This window comes from Equus quagga, chromosome 12 (assembly GCF_021613505.1).
Source record: "Equus quagga isolate Etosha38 chromosome 12, UCLA_HA_Equagga_1.0, whole genome shotgun sequence".
In the NCBI taxonomy this organism is placed as follows: Eukaryota; Metazoa; Chordata; class Mammalia; order Perissodactyla; family Equidae; genus Equus; species Equus quagga.
The window spans coordinates 111,085,397-111,110,308 of NC_060278.1; the positions used below are offsets into that span (position 1 = coordinate 111,085,397).

The 24,912-nt window shown below is 60.4% G+C and overlaps 1 protein-coding gene across 1 annotated transcript in view; it reads left to right on the forward strand.

Moving 5' to 3' along the window:
- The window catches only part of COL20A1 (collagen type XX alpha 1 chain), a 32,448-nt gene continuing 7,536 nt past the window's right edge, over positions 1-24,912 (forward strand). Inside the window, exons 1-26 of the mRNA XM_046678064.1 lie at positions 1-9; positions 1,087-1,338; positions 2,758-2,870; positions 3,524-3,634; positions 9,278-9,421; positions 9,726-9,869; positions 11,209-11,367; positions 11,698-11,817; positions 12,399-12,563; positions 13,364-13,528; positions 13,792-13,949; positions 14,273-14,402; positions 15,255-15,400; positions 15,481-15,604; positions 15,805-15,941; positions 16,445-16,574; positions 16,941-17,083; positions 17,250-17,382; positions 17,764-17,906; positions 18,103-18,232; positions 19,937-19,972; positions 21,241-21,379; positions 23,431-23,573; positions 23,834-23,943; positions 24,443-24,601; positions 24,696-24,773. Coding sequence (XP_046534020.1) covers positions 1,097-1,338; positions 2,758-2,870; positions 3,524-3,634; positions 9,278-9,421; positions 9,726-9,869; positions 11,209-11,367; positions 11,698-11,817; positions 12,399-12,563; positions 13,364-13,528; positions 13,792-13,949; positions 14,273-14,402; positions 15,255-15,400; positions 15,481-15,604; positions 15,805-15,941; positions 16,445-16,574; positions 16,941-17,083; positions 17,250-17,382; positions 17,764-17,906; positions 18,103-18,232; positions 19,937-19,972; positions 21,241-21,379; positions 23,431-23,573; positions 23,834-23,943; positions 24,443-24,601; positions 24,696-24,773 — 3,402 coding nt within the window. The 5' untranslated portion in view covers positions 1-9; positions 1,087-1,096. The remainder of the gene's footprint in view (positions 10-1,086; positions 1,339-2,757; positions 2,871-3,523; positions 3,635-9,277; positions 9,422-9,725; positions 9,870-11,208; positions 11,368-11,697; positions 11,818-12,398; positions 12,564-13,363; positions 13,529-13,791; positions 13,950-14,272; positions 14,403-15,254; positions 15,401-15,480; positions 15,605-15,804; positions 15,942-16,444; positions 16,575-16,940; positions 17,084-17,249; positions 17,383-17,763; positions 17,907-18,102; positions 18,233-19,936; positions 19,973-21,240; positions 21,380-23,430; positions 23,574-23,833; positions 23,944-24,442; positions 24,602-24,695; positions 24,774-24,912) is intronic.

Consider the following 24,912-nt stretch of genomic DNA (forward strand, 5'->3'; position numbering starts at 1 on the left):
CAGGAGCAGGTTGGTGACTCTCCAGGAGGCTGGGTGGACATGGAGGGGCCACCAGGTCTGGGCAGATGCCATGGAGAGGTCTGTTCACAGCCACGACCTCTGTGTGCTGGCAGGAGTCCCTCTGAGTCAGGCCAGTTTTCTAGGTAGGGGAGGGGTCTGGCTTCGGAATGTGGATCAGGAGGGTCTAGGATCTGGGGTGCCCAGATAACCCATCCATCGCCCTCCAGCTCCTCCACAGCCCTAGGACCTCCACGAGCATAGCAGTCAGGCAACAGGCCTGTCCTGGCCACCACCTGCTCCAGGTGTGCTGGGTTGAGGGTGGCCGGGGACCTGGGTGCCTGCGCTGCGTGTCCCCTCTGCACTGTCAGCGGAGGCTCAGAGGCAGCCCCCAGGCAGTGTGCAGCTTGGAGTGGGAGGGGCTCCCTCAGAGGGTTCTCCCAGGACCCCAACCCACCTCCTCGGGCCTCCCCCTCCCCACTGAGAGGTCAGCTCTGAGGCCAGTCCTTAGCTGGAACAGCTCCTCCTGGGGCCAGCAGAGGGGCACCTGTGCCACCCCTGAGGGGTTCTTCTCAAACGGAGGTCTCAGTCCCAGCTCTGATGCTGCTGGCAGGGCCTGCCCACACCCCAACCCAACCTCAGTTTCCACCCCAAGCTCTTCGGCCCTGACAGCGGCCGTCCCAGTCTGGTCTATTGGCAAGTGAGTGACCGGAATAGTGGACAGGGCCCCGTGCTGGCCTATGGAGAATGTCCCAAGGGCAGGATGCAGGACCAGAGGCTGTGATTGGGTCAGATGCGTCGAGGGGTGAGCAGGAGAAGGGCAGCTGACCTCCCGCTCCAGTAAGCACCTGGCCAGGCCCTGCGGGTTGCCGGCCCACTGTGGATGGGAGGGTAGGGCTGGCTGTGGGGTGCAGCATTGCCTAGATGAGGACTTCAGGTCTCGGGGTCTCCCCACGTGTACATGGGGATGCCCAGCATGGTCTCAGACCCCTGGCCCACGAGAACGTGGATGGTGTAGCTCTGGCTTTACAGCATCAGGAGGGGACACACGGATGGACAGATGGCTGAGTGGCCCTCCTCGTTCTGCAGGCTAAATACCATGAGCGCCCGGGGGCGTCCCCACCACGGGATCTGGCTCTGGCTATGGCTCGGTGTCACCATGGGACTCTGCCAGGGACATGGTAAGGATGTGGGGTCGGGGGCTGCCTGGGGACTGTGGCCCCTGCCTGCCCCCAGCCACCCACCGAGGCTGTTACTGCCCAGGGCAGAGGCCCCGCAGCAGACGAGCGTTCCCCCCTGGCTCCCCACCATCCGCAGGAGCTGCTGTTCCCAGTGGAAGACGTAATCAATGAGTGAAGACCAGACGGCCCAGAGGCGTCTGTGCCCCTCTGCCCAAAGGGCCACTGTCAGTTTTCAGCTTGACCTTTGCTCTCGTGATGGCTCCCTTTGCTTAGGAGTGCTTCTGTGTTTTCTGGTTTTTTTTTTTTAAGGTATCAACACACTGTGCATTTAATTCTCTCATGTTACTGTTTCGTTTTGAACTATTCCACGGGTGCCTTTTTGATGTAAAGTTTTCAAACAGCACAAATCTGGAGGAAAAAGTAAAAAGCCCCTTCCCCAACCCCCTCCCCAGGGGAAAGCACTGCCCTGTGGGCTGCAGGCTGCCAGAGCCTTCCAGCTCAGCCGAGGCACGTCGAGCGAGCATGCAGTCCTGCCGAGCTGTCTCCCCGCACGGCGCCTGCCCGTGGCGGCTCACACATGCATTATGTTCTGGGCCATACCTCTTGGTGGCTGCACACGTCCAGTGAGGATGCTTCGATCTAACCACTCCTCAGTGGACATTTAGGGCGGTTCCCTCTCGGGTGGCCTTCACTGCTCTGTCCTCGGTAGTACCCCAGCAGGGACGCTGCCCACGACGCCAGCAGGCGTCTTTGCCGAGCTTCTCTCGTGATGGGCGTGGACTGGACCCATCCTGGGAAGGCAGATTCTGTGTCCTAGGGGCACGCTCTAGGCTCTGGTCATGCAGCCGGCTGGCTTCACCCACGGCCCGCAGGTCCTGGCTCCCACTGAGTCTCATGAGGGCAGGAGAAGGCGCCATCACAGTTTGAAGCTGCGCTTTGGGTTACTGCCGAGGTCTAACGCTGTCTGCATCTGACTCGGTTTCTGTTTGAAATGCGTTTTCTTGCCCGTCGCCGTGTGCAGAGAGGGAGGGGCGCATGGCACAGCCAGACCCAGCGTGGAGCCGCAGGTCTGCTGACCCCTCTCTTACTTTGCAGCATGTTTTCCTCGTTTTTATTTTGCACACAGGTTGACAACTGCCGCCTGGGCGGGTCCCTCGGTCCCTGGGGGTCTGACAGGACCAAGGTGGGGCCAAGTCACTAAGTGATCCCACAGACAACTCGAGTTCAGGATTCAGCCCCTCACAGGGTCCCTTTCAGGCTCTGGGCAGACCCCACGGAGGAGGGCTGGATTGGGCGGGGCCCTAATATGCAGGCTACCCTTCCCCAAGGATGGTCCTGGGGAGGGAGTGCTCCTAGGGGTTGCCTCCCGCCAGCTGGCCGCCAGCTGTCTATCCCACACCCTGCCAAGGCCCCCAACACGCGGACTCCCAAAGGCAGCCCGGGATGTCTCCCCGACTGTGTCAGAGGCGCCATGAGACAGAGGGCTCTTCATGAGCGGGAGCCGGGCCCCCTGCTCACAAGTGGCTTTTCAAAGCCCCCACCCCCAAGACATTGCTGCCTTTCAGCCCGACACTGCCAGGAGCAGCGGGCCCATCCGGAGTTCGAGCTCAGCTGCTTCCTACTCTGAAGCCGTCATTGTGTCTGCCCTGGGCGCCCGCAGCCCCTGCCCTTCTCCCTGTGCCCCACCTCCCGGTGGGGTGGCCACAAGAAGCCCATCTCTGTCTTCATTTTCCAAAAATAGCCACCACCACCATGAAGCTCCCGGAAGTTTCCCCGGGAGGTCGAGCACTGCCCCTCCTCCTCCCAAGACGGCCACGGCACCCCACTCCAGGGCACCCCCACCTTCATGGAGCCATGTGAACCTGGCCGTGACCTTGGCAGCTGGGGGTCTGTAGTTGCAAGGGGCTTCTCTGGCTGACTGGGCGAGAACTCTGGGCCAGCTCCAGGCCCCATGTGGCCTGGCAGCTGCTGTGTTATCTCAGCACCCAAGGGTGCCAACCGGCGGTTACTGCCACCCTGGACACTGGCTTGGTCCTTACTGGGCAGGGACAGGGCGGGGGGACACCACTAGGAGAGATGGGCGGGGGCCTCCCTGGGTGGGGCGGTCTCCCTCTCGCTGGAGCTACCAGGCGGCCCTGGCACCTCGGACCCTTAGGAGGGCTCAGTGCTCTTCCGGCCCCGGGCAGGGCCTTGTCTTCTCAAGTCCCCCCAGTGGGGCCAAGGCCTCCTCAGAACCCAGATGTGGCCACGCCCCCTCACACCGCTCAGGACGGGTTCCCTTGGCCCCACAGCTGGTCTTGGTGGTCCCTGGTGTCGGTCCTGAAAACCCCATTCTCTCTCTGCAGGGAGCAGCCGCCTGAGGCTGTCCGTGCTGCCCGAGGACCGGCTGCAGATGAAGTGGAGGGCATCAGAGGGGGGCGGCCTTGGCTACCTGGTGCAGGTGAAGCCCGTGGCAGGTAAGGGGCCTGCGCCTCCCCCTGCTGTGAGGGCTGGCAGTGACAGTGGTCAGCAGGGCAGTCCCAGTGCCAGCTCCTGCATCTCAGCACCCATGTGTCCCTGTGATTCTGCTTTCCCTCCTGTCTGTCTGCCCTCACTAACTTGGGGATGGAGACCTTCAAAATTCCCATCACTGTGTCCCCACGTCTGGCACATGCAGAAGGCACTCAGTCAGTGTCTTCTGAAGAAGCTGTGAGCCCCTCCTCACACTGAGAGCCCCTCAGGATCTGTGTGCCAGCGACCCCGCGGGCGGGCACCTGACTCTCAGGGCTAGCCCGCGGTTCACGGGAGGGGCCGGGCTGCCCGGGAAGGTTAGCACAGGCCCAGCAAAGAGCCTCCAGACGCGACAGCGGCTGCCAGCTCACAAGCCTGCAGAAAGCCCGCAATGGGGTGTGATCACAGCAACTGGCACACTGCGAGTGCAAACCTGGGTTCCCGTGAAAAGAGGTGTGTCCCGGCCCCTGAGGCCCCTCCAGTCTCCACCACTCTCTGCTCCCAGGACAACCCCACTTGGCACTTGGCTGCAGTTTTCTAATGTTTTAGTGAAGCCAAATTTATCTACCTTATTTTTCAAATATTTTATGTTTTTATTAATTTTCTTTGTCTGCTTATCCTCGTAGTTACTCAGAGGAATATTTTAAATCCCCATTACAGTTCCTTAGGTTTGTCTTTCTCTGGTGGTGTTGCCAGTCTTTGTTGCATGTGCTGCGGCTCTGTTGTGAGGTGCACGTGGATTTAGAGTTCTTGTGTCGTCCGGGTGGACTGAACCCTCTGATGAGACTCCCTCACACGCCTGAGGCCATCTGCTCGCGCTCTGCTTTGTGTGAGGTCAGCATTGTTCCGCCACGTGGTGTTTGCACTGAACATCTTTCCCATTCGCTGGCTCAGCCTTTCTCCAGCCTTTCATTGTAGATGCATCTTCCAAGGAGCACGTGATTGGTGTTGTTTTTATCCAGTGTGACAGTCTTTGCTTTTTAATTGAAACATTTTTCCATTTACATTTAATGAAATTACTGATTATATTTGGGGTTAAGTCTGCCATCTTCCTGTTTTCTTTTTGTTACACTTGTTATAATTTTTTCTCTCCTTTGTTGTCTTCTTTGCAATTGAATTTTTATGGGAAAACTTAAACACGTGGCAGAGAAGAGAGCAGAGCATAATGAAAGCTTGGGTTCCCGTGATTTAGCTTCAGCAATTATCAACATATGGCCCACACTGCTTTTCTAATTGTTGAAAATTCGCTCTCTCATTGTTCCCATAGACTGAATTAGCTTTGATCTCGAGCATCACATAATTCGTCTGTAAATATTTCGGTGTGTGTCACTAGAAGGAGGACTCAACAGTAACCCCACTGCCATGCCCCCAAATAGAAGTGCTCCAGGCCTTCCAGCTTGTCTGATGGGCGTCTTTTGCAGTTGGCCTCTTGCAGTTGGGATCCCAACATAGTCCACATACTGTATTTGGTTCTTATGGCTTAAGTAATGTTTAATCTAAAACAGTTTCTTCCCTCCTCCTTTTTCTTGACATTTTTATTTGTTGAAGAAAGAAGATGGCTTGTCCTGGGACCTTCTGACATTCTGCATTTTGCTGATGGTAGCTCCGTGGTGCCACTGAGATTGTTCCTCTCTCCTGAAATTGCCTGTAGATTGACGGTTAGGTCCCAGAGATTTGGTCCGATTTAGGTTTGATTATATTTTGTTAAGAAGAATTATTTTTCAGTGGTTCTGTGTAATTCCTGTTGTACCACAACTAGAGGTACACAATGTCTAGTGTCTCATTTTTTGTGTGAAGTGAAGATTGATCAGTAGGTGTGAGATGACTGAGCGCTTTTTCTTATTCCCCGTCCCCAGTCTGATTGGGAGTTGTGTGTGCCTTTACTGTTGCAGTGATCCCCCCAGAGACAACACGCACATTAACTTATGGCTCGTAACAGACATGACGGCTACATCAGCCCCTGGATAGTGCCAGGACCTGGAACATCACAGCTGCGATTGCCCCCTCTGATGCATGTCAATTCTGCATCTACGTCAAATCTCAAAGAGCATTTTCATCCTTGTAGTTGTATCCGTTCAATATTAATGTAGACCAACTCACATATCTACCCTTTCATTGTCCTTTATTCCTTGCGGAGCCTCCCAATCTGGGATTGCTTTTCTCCTGCCTGAATATAGTCTTTAGTGTTTCCTCTAGTATGGATTGCCAGTTGCAAATTCTGTTTTGGAGGGTTTTTTTTTTTTGTCTGAAAATGTCTTTATTCCACCTTCATTCTTAAAGGAGATTATCGCTGGGATCGAATTTGGAGCTGGTGCTTTCTTTCAGCACTTTGAAGGATCTTTTTATTGTCTTTTGGTTTCTGATTTTGGTTTTTTTTTGAGAATTTAGTCTTCAGTCCAATTGTTGCTCCATTAGATGTAATGTCTCACTTTCTTTTTTTCCTGACTGCTTTTAAGATTTTTTTTCTGTTTGAGTTTTCAGCACATTTAAGCTGATGTTCTTAGGTGTGGATCTCTTTTTATCTTGCTTCACATTCATAAGACTTCTTGAATCTGTGTCTTAATCTCTTATAGTTTTGGAAACTTCTTCAGCCATATCTCTTCAAATATTTCCTGGACCCCATTTTCTCTCTCTTCTTTGTGGGACTCTGACGACACAGGAGCAGATCCTCTCAGTGTGGGTCATGGGTATGCCTCTTACTCTTTCTTCTATATTTTAAATTTCTTTGTCTATTCTTAATTCTGTGTTTTTATTCTGACCTGTCTTCCACTATTTATCTCTTCATCTGTGTGTAAGAAGCTGTGAAGTCATTCTTTGAATTCCTAACTCCAGTTTTTGTTTTCCATTCTAGAATTTCCATTTGGTTTTTCCATTCCAGCATTTCTTTTTTATTGTTTCTGATACCCAAATTCTTGGGCTTGTCTTTTAAATCCTCAAACTAGTTAGCATGGTTATTTTAAAGTCTCACAACTCCACTATCTGGGAAATCTGTGGGTCTCTTTCTCTTGTCTGTGCTTCCCTTACCTTTTGATCATGTTGTCTTGCTCCTTTGTACACCTGGCTACTTTGCATTGAGAGCCAGACATTGTGGAATCTTTCAGAAATAATTTGTGGCCTTGTAGAACATTGTTTTCCTTGAGACACAGTTTGTGTTTGCTTCTGACAGATGTGAAACAGCAGTTTTGGGTCATCTTCATTCAGATTTAGAAGTTAAGATTATTTGACTTTGGACTTCAGTCCCTTCAAGGGCCAGTGTCTCCCCATTAATGCTTGCTCCTCGGTGTGGCTCTTCAGGGTCTCAACCCAAAGAACTGGGTGGGGAGGGAAGGTGCCAAGGACTCACTTCCTCAAAGGGCCTGGACGCCTCTTCTTGTCCCTCAAGCCCCCAAGCCCCTCAAGCCTGCTCGGCCTTCAGCCTCTCTTCCAGCCACCCTGTCTTAGTCCGTTTGGGCTGCTCTGACAAATTACTACAGGCCAAGAATCCCAGACAACATTTATTTCTCACAGTCCCGGAGGCTGAAAGTCTGAGGTCTGGGTGCCAGTGCGGTCAGGTTCCTGGTAAGAGCTCTCTTCCTGGTTCATAGCATCCCGTCTGCTCGCTGTGTCCTTACATGGTGAAGGGACAAGAGAGCTCTCTGGGGCCTCTTTATGGGGGCACTAATCCCTTGCTGGGGGCTCCACCCTCAGGATCTAATCACCTCCTACAGGCCCCACCTCCTAATACCATCACCAGGGGGGTTAGGATGTCAACAAGTGAATTTGGAAGGATGCAAACATTCAGTTGGTAACACACTTCTAGCGTAAAGGCAGCACCAGTGGCTGGGCTGACTTCTTTGAGTTTTGGATTGTGGCCTTGCGATTCTTCACTGCCTTGTTAGCTCTTGGTTCAAGCAGATTCTTAAAAAGTATTCTATCCAGTTTTCCTAACACAGCAGGAGAGTTGTCTGATTTACGTAACCCACCAGCCCCAGAGCTGAAGCCAGACTGCTGCCATTGCATGTAGTCTCTGTGCTGGTGTGAGTGGACGGGTGGTTGCCCTGTAGAACCGGTGTTTGCCAGGATCTTCAGGCCACGAGCACAGGCAGCCTCAGTCAGTGCTTGTTGAGCTATTGCATTGAAGCTGCTGGCTTGTGATCTATTTAACGCTTTGTCTTTAAAAAATACTTAGCTTCTTTTAAAAATAATGAGCCTGTGAGAGTGTGCAGGGCATATGGGATTAGGACTTTGTTCTCGTGTGTGAAGCTCCGACTGCATGAAGCCAGCCCCCAGCACGCAGCGGCGGGGTGGAGGTGGGGGGACAGGAGAGGGTTCAGAAGAAAGAAATGGCAGGCCTTTGGGCAAATGTGAGCAAAGCCTATGCTGACAAGTCAGGAACCCCAAGTCCCCGAGGCCAGGTGACGTGGGTGGGCACCGAGCAGAGCAGTGTCGTGTGCATGTATGCACGTGTGTGTGTGGGCACACATGGATGTGACTCCCACCATCTGTTACTGTTAACACACATCCGTGCAGGCGGGCTCAGGAATCTCACAGGCCTGGTTTAAATCTTGGTTCCACCACTGAGTGGCTATGTGGCTTGGTCCCTGGGGCCTCAGTTTTCCCATCTACAAAGTGGGGTAACGGGTTTGCAAAGATCTCACATCTTGGTGCATGTGAAGTGCCTGGGTTGCTGCCAGGCACACAGTGAATGCTCAATAAAAGTTAGCCATAAATCACAATGGCAACAAAACACCTGCCTAGTGACCCCGACGACTCCCCTCCCTGTCCCACCTCCCCAGTGCGGGGCGAGGCCCAGGTTTGGGAGCCACCTGCCACACATGATGGGCGACAGGTGGCTTCCTCTCCAGGTGCAGGAGCGAGGGTCTCTCCTCCATGCCCTTCTGCATCTGGACGAGAGAGTCGCCAAGTGCTTCCTGACACCCAGCAGTGGTCTCTCCCGCTCTGTTCCTAGGCCAAGTCCTCTGAGAATACGGCCGTGTCCCCAGGTCCTCTGAGAATATGGCCGTGTCCCCAGGTCCTCTGAGAATGCGGCCGTGTCCCCACGTCCTCTGAGAATATGGCCATGTACCCTTTGGAATCTTCTATTTATCTTTAATACATGAAACCCAGCCCCCGAGCTAGGACTCACGGAGTCAGAGCTGGAGGTGTTACAGGCTCATCGGCGTCATACCGTCTAGCCCCATGTACAGAGCGGGGGCCTGGTTCCTCCAGTCATCTTCCCTCTCCATCTTCAGACCTGCGTGGTGTCTCCGAGGCTGCAGTGCTGGGCACCGGAGGGTTATGGGTAAGCCCCTCTGAGGAGGCTTGCTCAAGGACGTAGTATTTTGCTGCTGCAGAGATACCTTCTCTCTCAGTTCATGACCCAGGAGCACAGGCCCTCCCAGCAGACCCCCAGGGAGGAGCAGAGACCCACCCCCTGCCCAGAGCAGAGGAGGAGGGGAGGGGAAGAGGAGGAACCTGGAGGGTTTGACCTCTCCCCGACACACAGGCATGCCTGCATGCACACAAGCACACGCAGTACCCAGGAGGGCACACAGCACACACATACACACATGCATACCCACACCCGCCCACCTTGGCGGCCTCGACAGCTCTCCCCACCCCCACGCCAGGGGACCCAGAGCAGGAGGTGATGCTGAACACCAAGACCCCCAAGGCCACCGTGGGCGGCCTGAGCCCCTCCAAGGGGTACACCGTGCAGATCTTCGAGCTCACTGGCTCAGGAAACATCCTGCTGGCTCGGAGGGAGTTTGTGAGTAAGTCCACCACCCCACTTGGGATTCCAGCCTCTGGGGTGAGTGTTCATGGAACGGCGGGGGGAGCTGAGCACTGTCAGGAGCTAGGCTGGGAGTCCCAGGCCTGGGTTCGAGTCCTGGCTCCCCATGCAGCTGCCTGGGAGACCAGCTTACAGCTCCTGACACCCCCGCCTGCCTCGCGGGGGCCGGGACCCACGGAGCCTGGGGTGCGCCATTGTGGCGAGGGTTCTGTGCGCAGGCCCCCGAAGCCTCTGCTACCACCCTGGGTGGTGGGGTCCTGACAGCCCCTCGGGTCTCTCTGCAGTCACAGATTTGAAGAGTAACTCCGTGGGCAGGAGCAGCTGGAGGCCACTGGGTGCAGCCCTGGAGCCCACCCCTTCCCGTATGGGGAGCCTAGACCCTGAGCCCCGAGTCGCCTTGGTCCCAAGCCAAGACCCACCCACTCTTAGTGGGTCAAAGTGGGGTGAGGGTGAGTCTCGGGGAGGAGGGAGTAATCTTCAGCATCTCACGTGTTCTCCCCATGTGGCCGGGAAGTTCTTCCTCACATCTGACCTCACACTCTCTAGCTTCACCTGAAGCTCACCTGTCACCCTCCTGGGCTCACTCTAACCCCTGAGAGCAGGTCACCCGCTGGGGGTGTACTTGGGGCTCCAGTGCCCAGTGCCCCCCAGCCTGTGCAGGTGAGAGGTGACAGAGCTGTGACCTCCCCCAGGAGTGCCCGGCGAGGGGCAGTGGTCACCGACAGACGCTGGGGGGAAGGCACCCACTCAGCCCACCCCAGGCCTGGAGAAACAGAGCCGAGCCAGGACCTCCGCTGGAGGGAGAGAGGAGCCAGGTAAAACCACCAGGGCACCACCTCTGCTGGCCTGTGGGGCGGGGGCCACTGTGTGACCCGGGGCAGGGCAGACACGCCTTGCATTTTCTGCCGGGCCCTGAGGCCCTGTGGGCAGGGCTGTGCCTCCCCTGTCTGTCAGACCTGGATGTCCCTGACTTTATCTCCCAAATCAGATTTGGAATGGAAGAAGGTGTCTCCCTTCTCATACAGGCACAGCCCCTCTCACGTGGGCTCTTGGGTCTGGGTCCCCTGCTGTCTCCCAGTGGACTTGAGGTCCACCAGAATGGTCTCCCCACCACACAAGGTCTTTAGGGCCTGGCTGTGCCTCCCCCATTGGGCCGGGGTCTCACCTCACTTACCCTGCCCAGGAGCCTCCACGCGGGGTCTGGCCCTGGCTCTGGGGCTCCGCCTGGAAGTGCTGTCTTGCAAAATTCTCAGGGAGCCCAAGATCGGGGGGTCTGGCTTTGTCTCTAAAGAGATCCTGGGTTCTCAGGACCCCCCACCTCCGACGGTGAAGCCTCAGCCCAGAGCTGGCCCCACAGACAGTGCCCAGCCCTGCCTGGAGCTGTCCACAGTGCTGACCCCTCACCCACCCCAGCTGCTGCCCTCTGGGCATGGGTGTCGACTGGGCAGGGAAGGTGGACCCTGCATAGCAGCCCCCTGTATGGACACCATGCAGTGACCAGCCCTGCCAAGGCTGCTGGAGCACGTGGTGTCTCATTGACCCTCTCTGGGGGGCTCGGAAGGGCTGAGACGATGGACCAAGGTTCATGTGGGGTTTTCTAAGTGGTGGGACCCACGCTGCACTGGAGGCCAGAGGCCCACGGCCCCTCCCCCTCCCCCAGCCCCAGGGAAGGGGATCCTGGGGGCTGGAGCCCAGCCCAGAGCAGCTCGGGGTCCTAGAGCAGCAATGGGCGTCACCCAGCACCTCACCTCATCCCCGCCTGCCCAGCCGGCCCCCAGTTCCGCTGCACGCCCCCTACACCTGTGGACATGATCTTCCTGGTGGATGGGTCCTGGAGTATCGGCTACGGTCACTTCCAGCAGGTCAAAGACTTCCTGGCCAGTGTCATCGAGCCCTTTGAAATAGGGCCAGATAAAGTCCAAGTAGGTGGGTACCGGGCCCCAGGCCTGGCCAGACCCCTCCTGAGGAGCTGGAAGTGGGGCGGATACTGGGCAGCCTCCTCGGGAGAGCAGGGAGGTGCTCTCTGCAGCCCACTGGCCCACTGTCCAGCCTGGGCAGGAGGGGAGGGGCCCCACCGCACTGGAGGAGCAGCCGGCTCCTGGGGCCAGTTCTGGTGGCTCCTCTGGGTGGGAAGTTGGGGCTCAGCCAGCAGGCGCCCTCTCCGGTGACCCTAGGCCAGGCTGTGTGCAGAGCAGGAAGCTGGGTGTCTTGCCCAGCTCGGCACTCCAGCAGGCTGTGTGCACCCCTCCCTGAAAGGCTTGACTCAGTACAGTGGAGACCCCCAGACAGAGTGGGACCTGAACACCTTTGGCACTAAGGAGGAGGTGCTGGCAGCCATCCGCGGTCTCTGTTACAGAGGGGGAAACACCTTCACAGGTCTGCCTGGGCCCCGTGACCCCACCCTCGGGGGTCTGCTCAGGTCTGTCCTGATGCCCCTCACCCGGTCCTATGGGTCACCCTCCCAGAGTTGCAGTGTGTAAACCAGGCCCAAGGGCTGGTGAACGGCGAGCCTGACTCACGCCTCTGTAGAGGGCATGTCAGCCCTGTTTGTCTTTGGAAAAAACACAGTGTCTGTCAGGCCAACTTGCTGAGAGTGATGGCTCCTCGATCATAGAAGCTTCTGGGAGGGGCCCACCAGTGGGCTTGGGCATGGCCTTAGTGGAAGCCTCCCCCTCGGGGTGCCCCCCACGGGCAGGCCCCTCCCTGTTCCCTCGATGCTCCCAGTGCTGCTGCCAGCTGGTGGAGGGGCAGGGTGTGGGGCACCAGCCCTGGAGCTTGGGGTGCCTTTGAGGGAAGGAGAGCTGGTGTCCCTGCTCTCCCAGCACTACCAGCCCAAGGGGGCCAGGACTGCATGGAGGGCAGAGTGCTGGGATGGATGGCTGGTGGAGCCGTCTCTGGCGGGGAGGACTCAGGAGGGGCGTGGGGGCCGCCTGCACTTCTTTCTCACTGCATCCAAGGCCTGGCCCTGACCCACGTGCTGGAGCAGAACCTGAAACCCATAGCGGGTCCCCGTCCAGAGGCAGCCACGGTGGTGATCCTGGTGACAGACGGCAAGTCCCAGGACGATGCCCGCACTGCTGGCCACGTCCTCAAGGAGCTGGGAGTCGACGTTTTTGCCGTGGGTGAGCAGCCCCCAGGCTCTCCCTGGAGTTCTTGCAGTGGGGTGGGCCCCTGGCTGCAGGTGGGAGTCTGCACCCCGGCTTCACCTGGGCTGGAGGTCTCGTGGCCCCTCTGAGCCTCCGCCGCGCGTCTGCGAAGGGGGAGGATGAGTCTCGGCTCGGAGCAGCTGCATGACGATGCACGAGAGCGAGGAGCTACGCGTCTGTGGGCGGGGCTGCTCCCTCCCTGGCCAGTCGGCCAGTTTGCAGCACGGTCTGTGGACGTCTCCCCGCCCCGCACCCCTCAGTGTGGCACCCGCTGCCCCACGGCCCAGCCCGCCTTGGGCCTTCCTCTGCTCGCTGCTCTGGCCAGTTATTAACTCTGTCCCTTGAGAAGGAAACCTTAGATTTGGGGGTGGATTCCTGGGAGCAGAAACCCTCCTTGGTGCCCCAAATCCTCTGGCACATGCCCTACCCCAGCCCCCGGGTGTGCAGTAGCTCACCAGAGTGTGCTCAGGACCCCAAAGAAAGCACACTGGCCTCCCTCCTTGCCACAAATGCCACGAGACCCAGGCAGGCGCAGCACAGCCTGAGAGGGGCCGTCTGGGCTTCAGCACCCCCTCGCATTCACCCCCGGGCTGCCGCCTGTCACTGGGACACGCCGGGTGACCCCATCCTGGGGCCTGTGGGGTCTTGGGTACATGGCTTGGGAAGGGACCCCCCCAACCCACTGAGTGACTCAGGCAAGGGGCCCAGTGGTCCCGTTTGTAAGATGGACCCAGTGCTGAATGGGCACGTCCTCACCCTCCGAACCCCGTGGGCAGGCGTGAAGAACGCTGACGAGGAGGAGCTGCGGCTCCTGGCATCCCAACCGCTGGACATCACCGTCCACAGTGTGCAGGACTTCCCCCAGCTCGGCACGCTGGCCGGCCTGCTCAGCCGCCTCATCTGCCAGAAGGTCCAGGGCAGGAGCCCGCGCGGGGGCCCAGGTGAGCAGTGGGTGGTGATGCGAGGGCAGGATCGCCCACAGCAGCCACTTTGAGCAGAGGAACAGGGGCCCGTGGCTCCTGTAAGGAATGCCCTGAGCCCCCTCTCGCCCCAGTTCTCATGGCTCTGAGGGGTCTGCACCCCCACCTGGGGAAACGCTGTCCCTCCTGGAAGTGGCTGCCATGGGGAGCAGGTGGAGCTGCCAATGCCAGCTGCCTGCTGGGGCAGTTGACCATCCCCTCCCTTCCCACAGTGACACCGGCAGCTGCTGCTCCAGCCCCGGACCCCCTCTCTGCTCTCACCAGCCTGGTCCTGACTCAGGTGACCTCCTCCAGTGTCCACCTGTCCTGGAGTCCAGCCCCGAAACCACCCCTCAAGCATCTGATCGTGTGGCGGCCTTCCAAGGGCGGCATCCCCCGGGAGGTGAGAGCTGGCCCCTGCCTGCACCCGCAAAGTCAGGGCCCACCGTGGCCAAGTCAATGTGGATTGAGCAGAGTGGGTGTGGCCCTGCCAAGCCTGCAGCCCCCACAAAGCCAGACCCTGAGAGCACCCTCCGGTGGCCGCGGCAGGCCAGAGCATGCGGGCACTCACCTCTGATGACAGGTTTGTGGCCAACAGCTGCCCTGCTCCCGGAGCCAGGGATGCCGCTGTAAAGGAAGCAGGGGCCGACCCCAGCCCTCACCTGAGCTGTCTCCCTGCGCCCCCAGCACCCCTCCCTGCCCGTTCCATCGCAGCTCCTGTTCCAGGTGGTGGTGGAGGGGCCTACCTCGTCTGCAGAGCTGCACAATCTGACTTCCAGTACAGAGTACCTGGTGTCCGTGTTCCCCGTCTACGAGGCCGGGGTCGGCGAGGGCCTGCGGGGCCTGGCAACCACAGGTGGGCGGGTGGAGGTGGGCCAGGGCTCAGGGAGGGGGGCCTACCCTCACCCACAGCATCACCTTGGAGCCTGGCACCAGCAAGGGTGGGGCAGCAAGCAGTCCTGAGTCTTAACCCAGGTGAGGGCACCTCCCCCAACTTGCTGTGTGACCGAGGCTGAGTCACTGGGCCTTTCTGCCCTCAGTGTTCTCTTCTGAACCCAAGCACCATCATTTGTGTCATTGCCACCATCACACCGCCCATTCCTGTCACAGCTCGCAGGGTTTATGCAGCTCCCGCCCCCCTGGCCTTCAGGCCCCCAGAGAAGCCACGAGCCCCTTCGACAGCTTCATTGAGATGTGGCCTACAACTCCCCCACTTCAAGTGTGCGATTCAGTGGCTGTTAGTGTGTTCACAGTGGTGCGCCCATCCCCACAGTCACCTTTAGAGCATTTTTGTCACCCCAAAAGGAGACCCCCTATGCATTGGCTATCACCCCCAGTCCTCCCCACCCCCCAGGCCTGGCAACCCTGATCTCTGTCTCCAGGGATTTGCCATTTCTGGGCATTTTATAAAAATGAGACCACACGGCCTTTTCCATCTGGCTTCTTCCTGGGGCCCTTGTATCCCCACCCGCAAGGCAAGTGGCCTTAAACAGAAACCCCAGGGGGGGCCGTGTTTCCCCAGAGCTGTGAGCCTGGAACTTGGCCCAGATGGAGTTTGGGGACAGACTGAGACTTGTCTGTGGGGCCTCCCCACCTGGGGGCTGTTCTCCGGGCTCTGTCTCGTGGAGACGCATGCACAGTGCGCTTCGAGATCCTGGGTAGGATTTCTGCCTGGGCCGCGTTCCTAAGGCGCCCACTGTCCCCACAGCGCCTCTGCCGCCACCCCAGGCACTGACCCTGGCCGCAGTGACGCCCAGAACCGTGCATCTCACCTGGCAGCCAGTGGCCGGGGCCACCCACTACTTGGTCTGGTGCTCGCCTGCCCCCTCCAAGGGCGAGGCGGACAGGAGAGAGGTGCGTGACCTCAGCCTGCGGGGATGGGGCGGGGGAGGAGGGGGCCGGCAGGGGCCAGCGTGTGTGCCCTGACCCTGCAGGTGCGGGTGGGGCGGCCAGAGGTGCTGCTGGACGGCCTGGAGCCGGGCAGGGACTACGACGTCTGGGTACAGAGCCTTCGAGGGGCAGAGGCCAGCGAGGGCCGGGGCGTCCGCGCCAGGACCCGTGAGTGCCTGGCCCCATCAGGCTGCCACCCCCTCGCACTCCCGGGAAGAGGCCCACTCTGGTCCCCTGAGCCTTCCACACAGTGGAGGATGCCAGACCCTACCTGGTGGCCCCACTAGCTCTGGCCAGCACCCACCCTTCCCCCATACACATGGGGAGGGAGCGGCAGCCGGTCCCTGAGGCCTTGGTGTGCTCCGCAGCTGCCCTGGCCTCCACCAGACTGGGCTTCTCGGATGTGAGCCACGACTCGGCCCGTGTGTTCTGGGAGGCCACCCCAAGACCTGTGCGCCTCTTCAGGGTCAGCTACGTCTCCAGCAAGGGCGGCCACTCCGGGCAGGTGAGAGAAGGCCCCACCTGGGACCCAATGTCTTGTGGGACCACCGCAGGACCTGGCATCCAGGGCAATGAATTGTCCACAGGGGGCCCAGTGCCCTCAGCCCGCCCCTGGTGCACTCCAGCCTTGGCCTGGGGCAGGGGGAGCGCAGAGCAGTGTGCCAGCCCTTGGGGACCCCAGGCTGGCAGGGGCGGGGAGGAGACAGACATGAGGCAAAGGGTCAGATAGATATGTGTAGATGACTGTGTGATGTGTGCAGGGGCACGTGGTGTTGTGAGAGGCTGTTTGGGGGGTGGGCGGGGTGATTGAGGCCCCCAAGGACCCCAGTGTGGTGGGTCCCGCACCCCACGCCCCCATCTATGCCAATTTCCCCATTCTAGGGGTGGCCACGGGGCAGTCCTGGCTAGCAGGTCCCGAGCCTGGGTCTCCATCCTGGCAGGGGCTGCCTACTCCCTGGCCTGGGGAGTCGGCTCCAGGCCCTGCGGGTGTCCCCACCTGCCTTGCAGACGGAGGCTCCTGGGAATGCCACGTCGGCCACCCTAGGCCCCCTCTCCTCCTCCACCACATACACCGTCAGAGTCATCTGCCTCTACCCTGGTGGCAGCTCCTCCACACTGACCGGCCGCCTGACCACACGTAAGTAGGCAGACGTTGAGGGGTCCCCAGGCTGGGCTGCATCCTTCTGCCCCGACAGACAGTTCAGGTCAACACGGATGTTGGGGTGTCTGCTCTGTGCAGCGCTGAACCAGGTGGGGACAGGCAGACAGGTGTCACGCTGGGGTGCAGGGCCCTCGAAGGGACCCAGGGTCCCCAGGGCTGAGCAAAGGCGGGGGCTGGGGCACCTTTAGGAAGCAGGGCCTGTGCCCAGCCCGCAGCCCAGTTCTGGGAAAGGGGTGTGTGTGGCACGGCTTCCGCGTGGGGATGGGGGTGTCCTCTGCCCCCAAGGGCCTTCTCTCCAAGGGTGGCCCTGTGCTAGCAAAGTCTCCCTCTTCCATCTTCCAGGGAAAGTCCCCAGCCCTAGCCAGCTGTCAGTGACAGAGCTCCCTGGGGACGAGGTGCAGCTGCATTGGGCAGCCGCAGCGGCATCCGGCGTGCTCGTCTACCAGATCAAGTGGACACCCCTGGGAGATGGGAAGGCCCATGAGGTGTGGGGTGGGGAGAGAGGACCACCCCCTTCCCACACCCCAGCTCTGGGGCTGCTCAGAGCCCAGTGCAGCTTCTTGGGGACACCTGCCTGCCTTTGGCTTGTGAGCCGGGCCCCAACGTGGACACTACTCCACAGAGTGGACACCTGGTCCCTCCTCTCTGCAGATCTCTGTCCCTGGCAACCTGGGCACAGCTGTCCTGCCCGGCCTGGGGAGGCACTTGGAGTACGAGATCACCATCCTGGCCTACTACAGGGACGGGGCCCGCAGCGACCCTGTGTCCCTCCGCTACACTGCCCGTAGGTGACCCCTGCTCTGCCCCTCAGCTGTGTGGGGGGCAGGAACAGCCCAGAGGGACCCCAGACTCTCCTGGTTCCATGGCCCAGGACCCCAAACTCCCAGAACCGCTGATAGGCAGTTCCCCAAGCCCCTGACCCTCTGGCCTGCCCCCTTGGGTCCCCAGGGCCTCCCTGAGCCCTCCGAGCAGGTGTTCTGGGGGTGGCTGAGGATCCAAGTCACCCGGTGTGGTGACAGTGCTCAAAACAGTCCCAGAGCTGACCTCGTGGCCCTGTCTGTGCAAAGAACACGCGGCAGCAGGCGTGGTGGGGGACTGTGGGGGCAGTGGGGGCAGTGGGTGTGGTACAGGGCACGGGCTCCCACCCCCTGTGCTCTCCCCACAGTCAGCCGGAGCCCACCCTCCAACCTGACCGTGGCCTCCGAGTCACCCAACAGCTTGCGGGTCAGCTGGACGCCCCCGAGTGGCCACGTCCTCCACTACCGGCTCACCTACACGCTGGCCTCAGGCTCAGGACCCGAGAAATCGGTGGGTCTTGGTGGAACCAGAAAGCTGTCTCCCTTGTGGGCCCCTGGGTCCTGGGGGCGATGGGGCCAACACAGCCCACTCTGCCTGTTGAGAGTGGCAGATCTTCCACGGTAGGACGCAGAGATAAAAGGGATCGGAGATGCCTAAACGAGCAAAGACACTCTAGAGGGGCTGCTCAGGGGAGCTGTCCCCCCAGATCTCTGTTCCAGGACCCAGGAGCCACGCGATACTCCCCGACCTGCTAGCAGCCACCAAGTACAGGGTGCTGGTCTCTGCAGTCTACGGAGCAGGGGAGAGTATGGCTGTGTCAGCCACAGGCCGGACAGGTAAGCGGGCACCAAGACCCCAGACCCCTGCCAGGCTCGAGAACTCCAGACACAGCCAGGCCCCAGACACTCAGACCTAGGCAGGCCCCAGACCCTAGCCACGCCCCCAGATCCCAGACCCCTGCCAGACCCAAGACCCTCAGACCCAGCCAAGCCCCCAAACCCCAGACCCAGCCAGGCCCCAGACCCTTAGACCCAACCAGACCCCAGACCCTTAGACCCAGCCAGGGCCTCAGACCCCAGTTGGGCACCCAGTCCCCAGGCCTCAACTAGGCCCCCAAGACCCCAGGTGGACCTCCAGACCCTCAGACCCAGCCAAGCCCCCAGACCCCAGTCAGACTCCCAGATCCCAGCCAGGCCCCAGACCCCAGACCCAGCCAGGCCCCAGACCCAAGCCTGGCCCTCAGATGCCAGCCAGGCCCCAGACCCCAGACCCAGCCAGGCCCCAGACCCCAACCTGGCCCTCAGATACCATCCAGGCTCCCAGAACCCAACCAAGCCCCAGATGCCAGCCAAGCCCCCAGGCCTGAGACCCCAGCCAGGCCCCAGACCCCAGACCCAGCCAGGCCCAAGACCGTCAGACCCAGCCAGACCCCAGACCCTCAGACCCAGCCAGGCCCCAGACACCAGCCAGGCCCCCAGACCCAACCAGACCCTGACCCTGGCCAGCACCCAGAAGTCCAGAACCTGCTTGGAGGGGCCACTCAGCAGGATGTGTGGGCCCTGTCACTCCCACATGGGGCCCAGTGCTGCAGAGGGAACTCAGAGTTTTCATGTGAAACCTTCCATGTCGTAGAACACCAACTGCTAACCGCAGTGTTAACACCACCCCTGTCCAACCAGCCTTGTGCAGCTGATGCAGCCGGGGCTCCAGCTATAACCTCACCTGCAGATGCCCAGGCCTGTGTCCCTCCTGTATCCGCATCCAGGAGGTGTGGGGCAGATGTCCAGCCTGTGGGTGTGGGCAAGCCGAATGCAGATCCCAGGGCAGGTGGGTGGACGTGCCAGGGCAGCTGCAGCTAGAGTCCAGGGCCCACGGGCTGGCCCTGCCTTGATGCTCCCGGCAGTGGATATGGCATCGGTTGTCCTGGGGTCCTGCCACCTGCAGGCCAGGCCCAGCTGAGAGGAACCTATTGCTTTTGTTTTGTTTATGCTGATTCTCTTGGACAGTCGCAGACGCTCAGACCAGAAGGCCCTCGAAGGCTGGTCAGCCTGACCGCCTCATCCCCTTCCTGAGACCATCTAGTTTTGGCTTGAATGCCCCTGGGGAAGGGGGCCTCGCTACTCAGTGGGCAGCTGCCGAGGCTCTGCACCCTTCCCATTAGAGGGGAGAGCTGCTTCTTGCCCTCTGGGTCCCAGTTCCTGCCTCACTCACCCGTAAACACTTCTGAGCACCTACTATGCGCCTGGCAGCGGAGTAGGCCTTCCAGCCAGGCCGCAGTGCCGCACATGCCCCTGATGGGAGTGTCTGCGCACCCAGGCGTCTCCCTGGCCCTGCCGTCTGGGACACGTCGGGGTGGCTGGTACCCTCTTGGGAAGTGGCCCCCAGCGAGAACCCGCCCCCAGCCGGGCACCGTCTTCTGGGGGCGTGGAAGTGAGACTCCCAAGGTCGCAGGACGCAGCCCTGTCGTTTCCCCATCCCTGAGGCATGGAGACCCAGGCCTGAGGAGACCATTGACCCAAGCCCCTGTCACCTCTCAGCAGCCTGCCGGGCCCTCCACGCGGATGGCTCCCTCACAGGTAGGCCCCGCCCTTGAGTGACAGCTGCTCCCTCTCCACCCCCACCTGCTCCTCTCGGGTCCTCATGGGGAGGGTGGCCTGGAAACAAGAGGACGTGCGACAGGCAGGGCGCACACCTTCCAGGGGCATCCTCACGTTGTTGGCTGGTGCCTTTGTTCCCACAAAGGCTTGTCCAAGGTCGCTCGTCCAAGGTCAGGGCTGGGACGTGGCAGAGCAGAGGCAAAGCTGGGGCCCCTGGGTCCTGTGTGGCCTCTGCTAGCCTCTGCTGGCCAGGAGCTGGGCGGTGTGAGGGGCGAAGGGGTCACAGTGTCTTTAGTTCTTCGTGGGTCTGAGACCCTCACCAGAGAGGGCCGACGTGTGGGCCCCACCACGGTCTGCGCGGTCTGGGGCGGTGGGGGCAGGTTGCGGGGAGGGTGGCCCTTGAGGGCGGAGTCTCCCTCGGGGTCTCCAGCGAGCAGCAGGGCTGTGGCTGCTCAGACCCGCTGCAGAGCAGGGCCTGCTTCTGGCCGGCGGTGGGGCAGGCGAGGCTGCCCGCTCCTGCCCTGTGGCCACACTGAGCACCCAGAGAAACAAGACCTTTCGTTTACTTCGTGCCGTCAACGCTGGGGAAGTCACGGGCACTTTGAGACGGCCTCAATGGGCTGGGCGGTGGGACCACCGCTGGGCTCTGCTGGGCGGGTGGGACACGGTGGTGACACGGTGGGTGGGGGCCGACAACTGCGAGCACAGAGGAGCGGGCAGTGCTGCCTGTGTGTCCTTTCCCCGGTCAGGATGGAGGCAAGGGGAAGGGACGGCTGGGGCGGGGGTGCCAGTGGGGGCTCTGGGCACCTGGGTGGACCCCTGCCTGCCACCCAGGCCCTGAGCTCCCGACTCCCACCCACCTGAGGGCCCCGTGTTCCCCTTCTGGATGTCTTCATGTTCACCCAATCCCGTCTCTGCGTCCCTGTCTCTGTCTCCCTGTCCTCCCACCTTGCTATCTCTATGTCTCTGTCTCCACATCTGTACGTCTCTGTCTCCCTGTCTCTATGTCTCTGTCTCCCTCTCTCCCCACCTTGCCATCTCCACGTCTCTATCTCCACGTCTCTGTCTCCCTGTCTGTCTCCCCATTTCCCTGTCTCTTACCGAAGCTCTTGCCTTGGGCTTTCTCTCTCTCCTCTCCTGCTCATTGCCGTCACCCTGACACCTGGTTGTCCTCTCTTACCTCCTGCCCCTCCCCCCCGCACCTCCCATCTCTGACTGACCCTCGGTCCTCCCCACGTCTGGTCCAGGCTTTGACCTGATGGGGGCCTTCGGCCTGGTGGAGAAGGAGTACGCCTCTGTCCGCGGTGTGGCCATGGAGCCTTCGGCGTTTGGCCCGACTAGGACCTTCACACTCTTCAAGGATGCTCAGCTGACACGCCGGGCCAGGTGGGAGGGCGTGGGACGGGCTGTGATGTGATGAGGGGCAGGCGCAGTGGGGGCACCCACCACGTCCCCACATGACCCTCCAGGGGAGGTGGCGGGAGGCAGAAGTGTCCAGGCCCAGGGCTCCATCCCCCAGAGCCAGCCAGGCCCCGGACCCGTCAGCAGTCGGTGCTCACTCGGCATGTGGGCTCCAGAAATTCGATTTTTACCTTAATGAATCTCACGTGGGTGGAATGAGGCCACATGTGGGTGCTTTTCCCCACGTGGCCTGACGATTGGTCCAACCTGCAGACTTCTGCAAAGGAGCCACCAAATTTGTCCCCTTGAGAACCCTGCCTCCTGTGGGCGTTTGATTTGATGAGGCGAATCGGTAAATGTCCTAGCTCGTCAGAAGCAACTGCTCTGACTCCGCTCGTGACGACTCGGGTCAAACAACCAGCCTCTGTGTTCGTGGAAATATCTGCAATCGTAAATCGAACTTTGATATGCACGGCGTCATTTTTTCTTAAGTTAAAATGTTTTAAACTACAAATGTCTGTCACAAGCTCTGTAATAGAAATTTGAAAACTACAAAATATGTAATTTTACAAAACCCACCCAATGCTAGTAAGATTCAGGTCTGTTTCTCCCCAGACAGCGCTAGTGTGGCAGGCACGGCCACAGTAGGCACCCTGGGCTGGCCCCATCACACATGGCGTTTCGTGGCTGAACTGATGCCTGCCCACCGTCCCTTCACCACCCTCTGCCTCCTGCCCGATCTTTGCTGTGTGCACCCCCTGCCGTCTGTCCCCACTTTCGTTTCTTTTTAAGGGGGTGCAAGGTGCACTTTTTGTGCAGGGGGCTAGCGCCTGTCTCTTCCTCGATGGCCCCTCCTCCCGTCCGATCTTTAATCTGGGGCTTGGAGCCCCAAGGTTTACACAGCTGCAGTCTCTGCTCCTCGTCCCCCGGCTCCGACTCTCGCAGCAAACCCTGAGCAGACGAGGAGGCCGCGGTGGTTGAATGCTGCGGTGGCTCTCCCGTAACTGTCCCTTTTCTGCAAATGACAGACTTCTCCCAGGGCCTCACAGTGTAATGGGTGCTTCACGTTTGTCTGTCTGCAATTCTGGAGCTCACAGCCCAAGAGGTGGGGTGGACGGCCTTACAGGTGTGGCCCCCCAGCACAAGTGTGGCCCCCCAGCACAAGTGTGGGCCCCAGCACAGGTGTGGCCCCCCAGCACAGGTTTGGCCCCCCCCACCATGATAACTACCATGAATGAGACTCCAGGGCCACTAAGAGTGGAAGAGATCCCTCCCTGTAATGGGGACAGGAAGGCTCCCTGAGAAGGTGGCAGATGAGTAGAGTCACTAGGGAGAGAATAGGGGAGGGGAAGGGAACCCAGGAAGAAAGAGAAGCATGTGCCAAGGCCCTGGGGCCAGTTCCAGCAGGAACATGGCTGGGCTGGGTCTTGTGGGCTCTTGGTCATCCTGAGAGCAAATGAAAGCAAATGGGGAGGGTGCACTGTTAGGAACAGTTTTACTGGGTGACCCAAGACCCTGTTCCCTGCCCCTTCCCACCCTCCAGCCCCCTGGGTGGGCACTGGCCCCGGTGTAGATGCCCACTGCCCACCCAGTCTGAGCACTCTGACAGCAGAGCTGCCTCTGGGCTTGTGGGCTCCTGACCCCCCGGAGACAGTCCCAGGGACCCTCCTGCAGGTCCCCTTGACTTGCATCCTCTCCACCACACAGAGACCATGAGGAACGGGGTCCTGGCAAGCCCTGCCTGGGACTGTGGTGGACACTAGCTGTGGTGGGATGGCCTTTGGTCCTGGCCGGCCCCCGGGGACAGAGTGTGTGCCATGCCCTAGGGGCACTTCTTGTTGACTCCTTCGATAGCCCTGGGGGGAGTTCCCCATGCCACTCATGGGGAAACCAAGGCAGGGGAGGCCCCAGCCTGGCCCGTGGACCCCTGCAGCTCTGCAGTCCTGGGGCCTGGGGTCTGGGCTCTGGGGACAGCAGCACCGCGGCTGGGCGCAGCCTGCTCTCAGGCCCGTGGTGGCCCCACCTCTGCCCCACAGCGACATCCACCCGGCCGCCCTGCCCCCGGAACATACACTTGTCTTCCTCCTACGCCTGCTCCCTGAGACACCCCGCGAGGCCTTCGCACTGTGGCAGATGACGGCTGAGGACTTCCAGCCTGTCCTGGGGGTCCTGCTGGACGGTCAGTCCAGAGGGAGGGCGGTGGGCCTCGGTCGCCCCTCGAAGCCCTGCAGGCTGTGGGTCCTGGGCGATGCTGCCTCTGGCCCTCAGCGGGGGGCAGGTGTCCCATGGGGCTGCTCTCCGCAGCCCAGCCTTCAAGGTTTGGGGAGCACTGGGGTTCACGCCTTCGTGGGGGCCGCCCCTGTTCCACTCTGGGGGGCGTCAGGTCCTCCCTGTCCTCTGCCCCAGGAGGCCTCACGTGCTCCTCGCCCCACTTCACAGCCAGCAGGAAGTCGCTGACCTACTTCAACCACGACCTCAGGGCCACCTTGCAAGAGGTCACCTTCGACCTGCCCGAAGTGAGGAGGATATTCTTCGGGAGCTTCCACAAGGTCCTGGAAGGTTCTGGAAGGATCACAGTGGGCCTCCTCCTGTCTGAGACCCTGCCCGGCTCCCCAGGTTCTGGAACAGACCCCTCCATGGGGCTCTGCACGACGAGGCCGCCTCCCAACCGTAGGCTGCCCTGGTTGCCATGGCTACCCCCGAATGCTAGAACCTCCCTTGAGAGTTGCACTAGCCCGTCTGGGGTCTCTGCCCCTGCGGTCCCCTCTGCCCTGGACATTCCCATCTTAATTTGGGTTGAAGAGCATCCCAGCCCTTCTCTCTGGGTCCCACAAGTTCCTGGGAGGGGCCTTTGGCAGGTGTCATTTGGTCCATTTTGCAGAGGGGAAACTGAGGCCCAGTGAAGGGGGGGTCCCATGAGAGTTGGGGTATGGTCAGGCCTCAGGTGATGGGCATTGCCACCCTCCCAATCTGGCCCTGGCCTCGTGAGCAGGGACGGATGCCCCTCCTGGCTGGGGCTGCAGGAGACCCTCCCGTGGTATCCTGTAGGTGCACGTGGCTGTGGGCCGCTCCAGGGTCAGGCTCTACGTGGACTGCCAGAAGGTGGCTGAGAGGCCCATTGGGGAGGCTGGCAGTCCTCCCGCCACCGGCTTTGTCACGTTGGGGAGGCTGGCCAAGGCCCGGGGCCTCCGGAGCAGCTCTGCCACGGTGAGCCTGGGCCGAGTCCTGCGAGGCTGGGCCAGTGGGGCGAGCAGATTCCTGCCCCAAGCTGCACTGACTGACCTGCTCTTCCTGCCTGTAGTTCCAGCTCCAGACGCTGCAGCTTGTGTGCAGTGACTCTTGGGCAGAGGAGGACAGGTGCTGCGAGCTCCCTGCCTTGGTAGGTGGGCAGTGCCCTCCCAGGCTGTGGAGCCTGGGCAGATGGCCATCCAGGGCATGGGTGCTGGGAGAGATCAGGGCAGGCTTCCTGGAGGAGGCAGCCTCCAGGGGCAGAGCCAGAGCTCAGGCAGCTGGAAGGG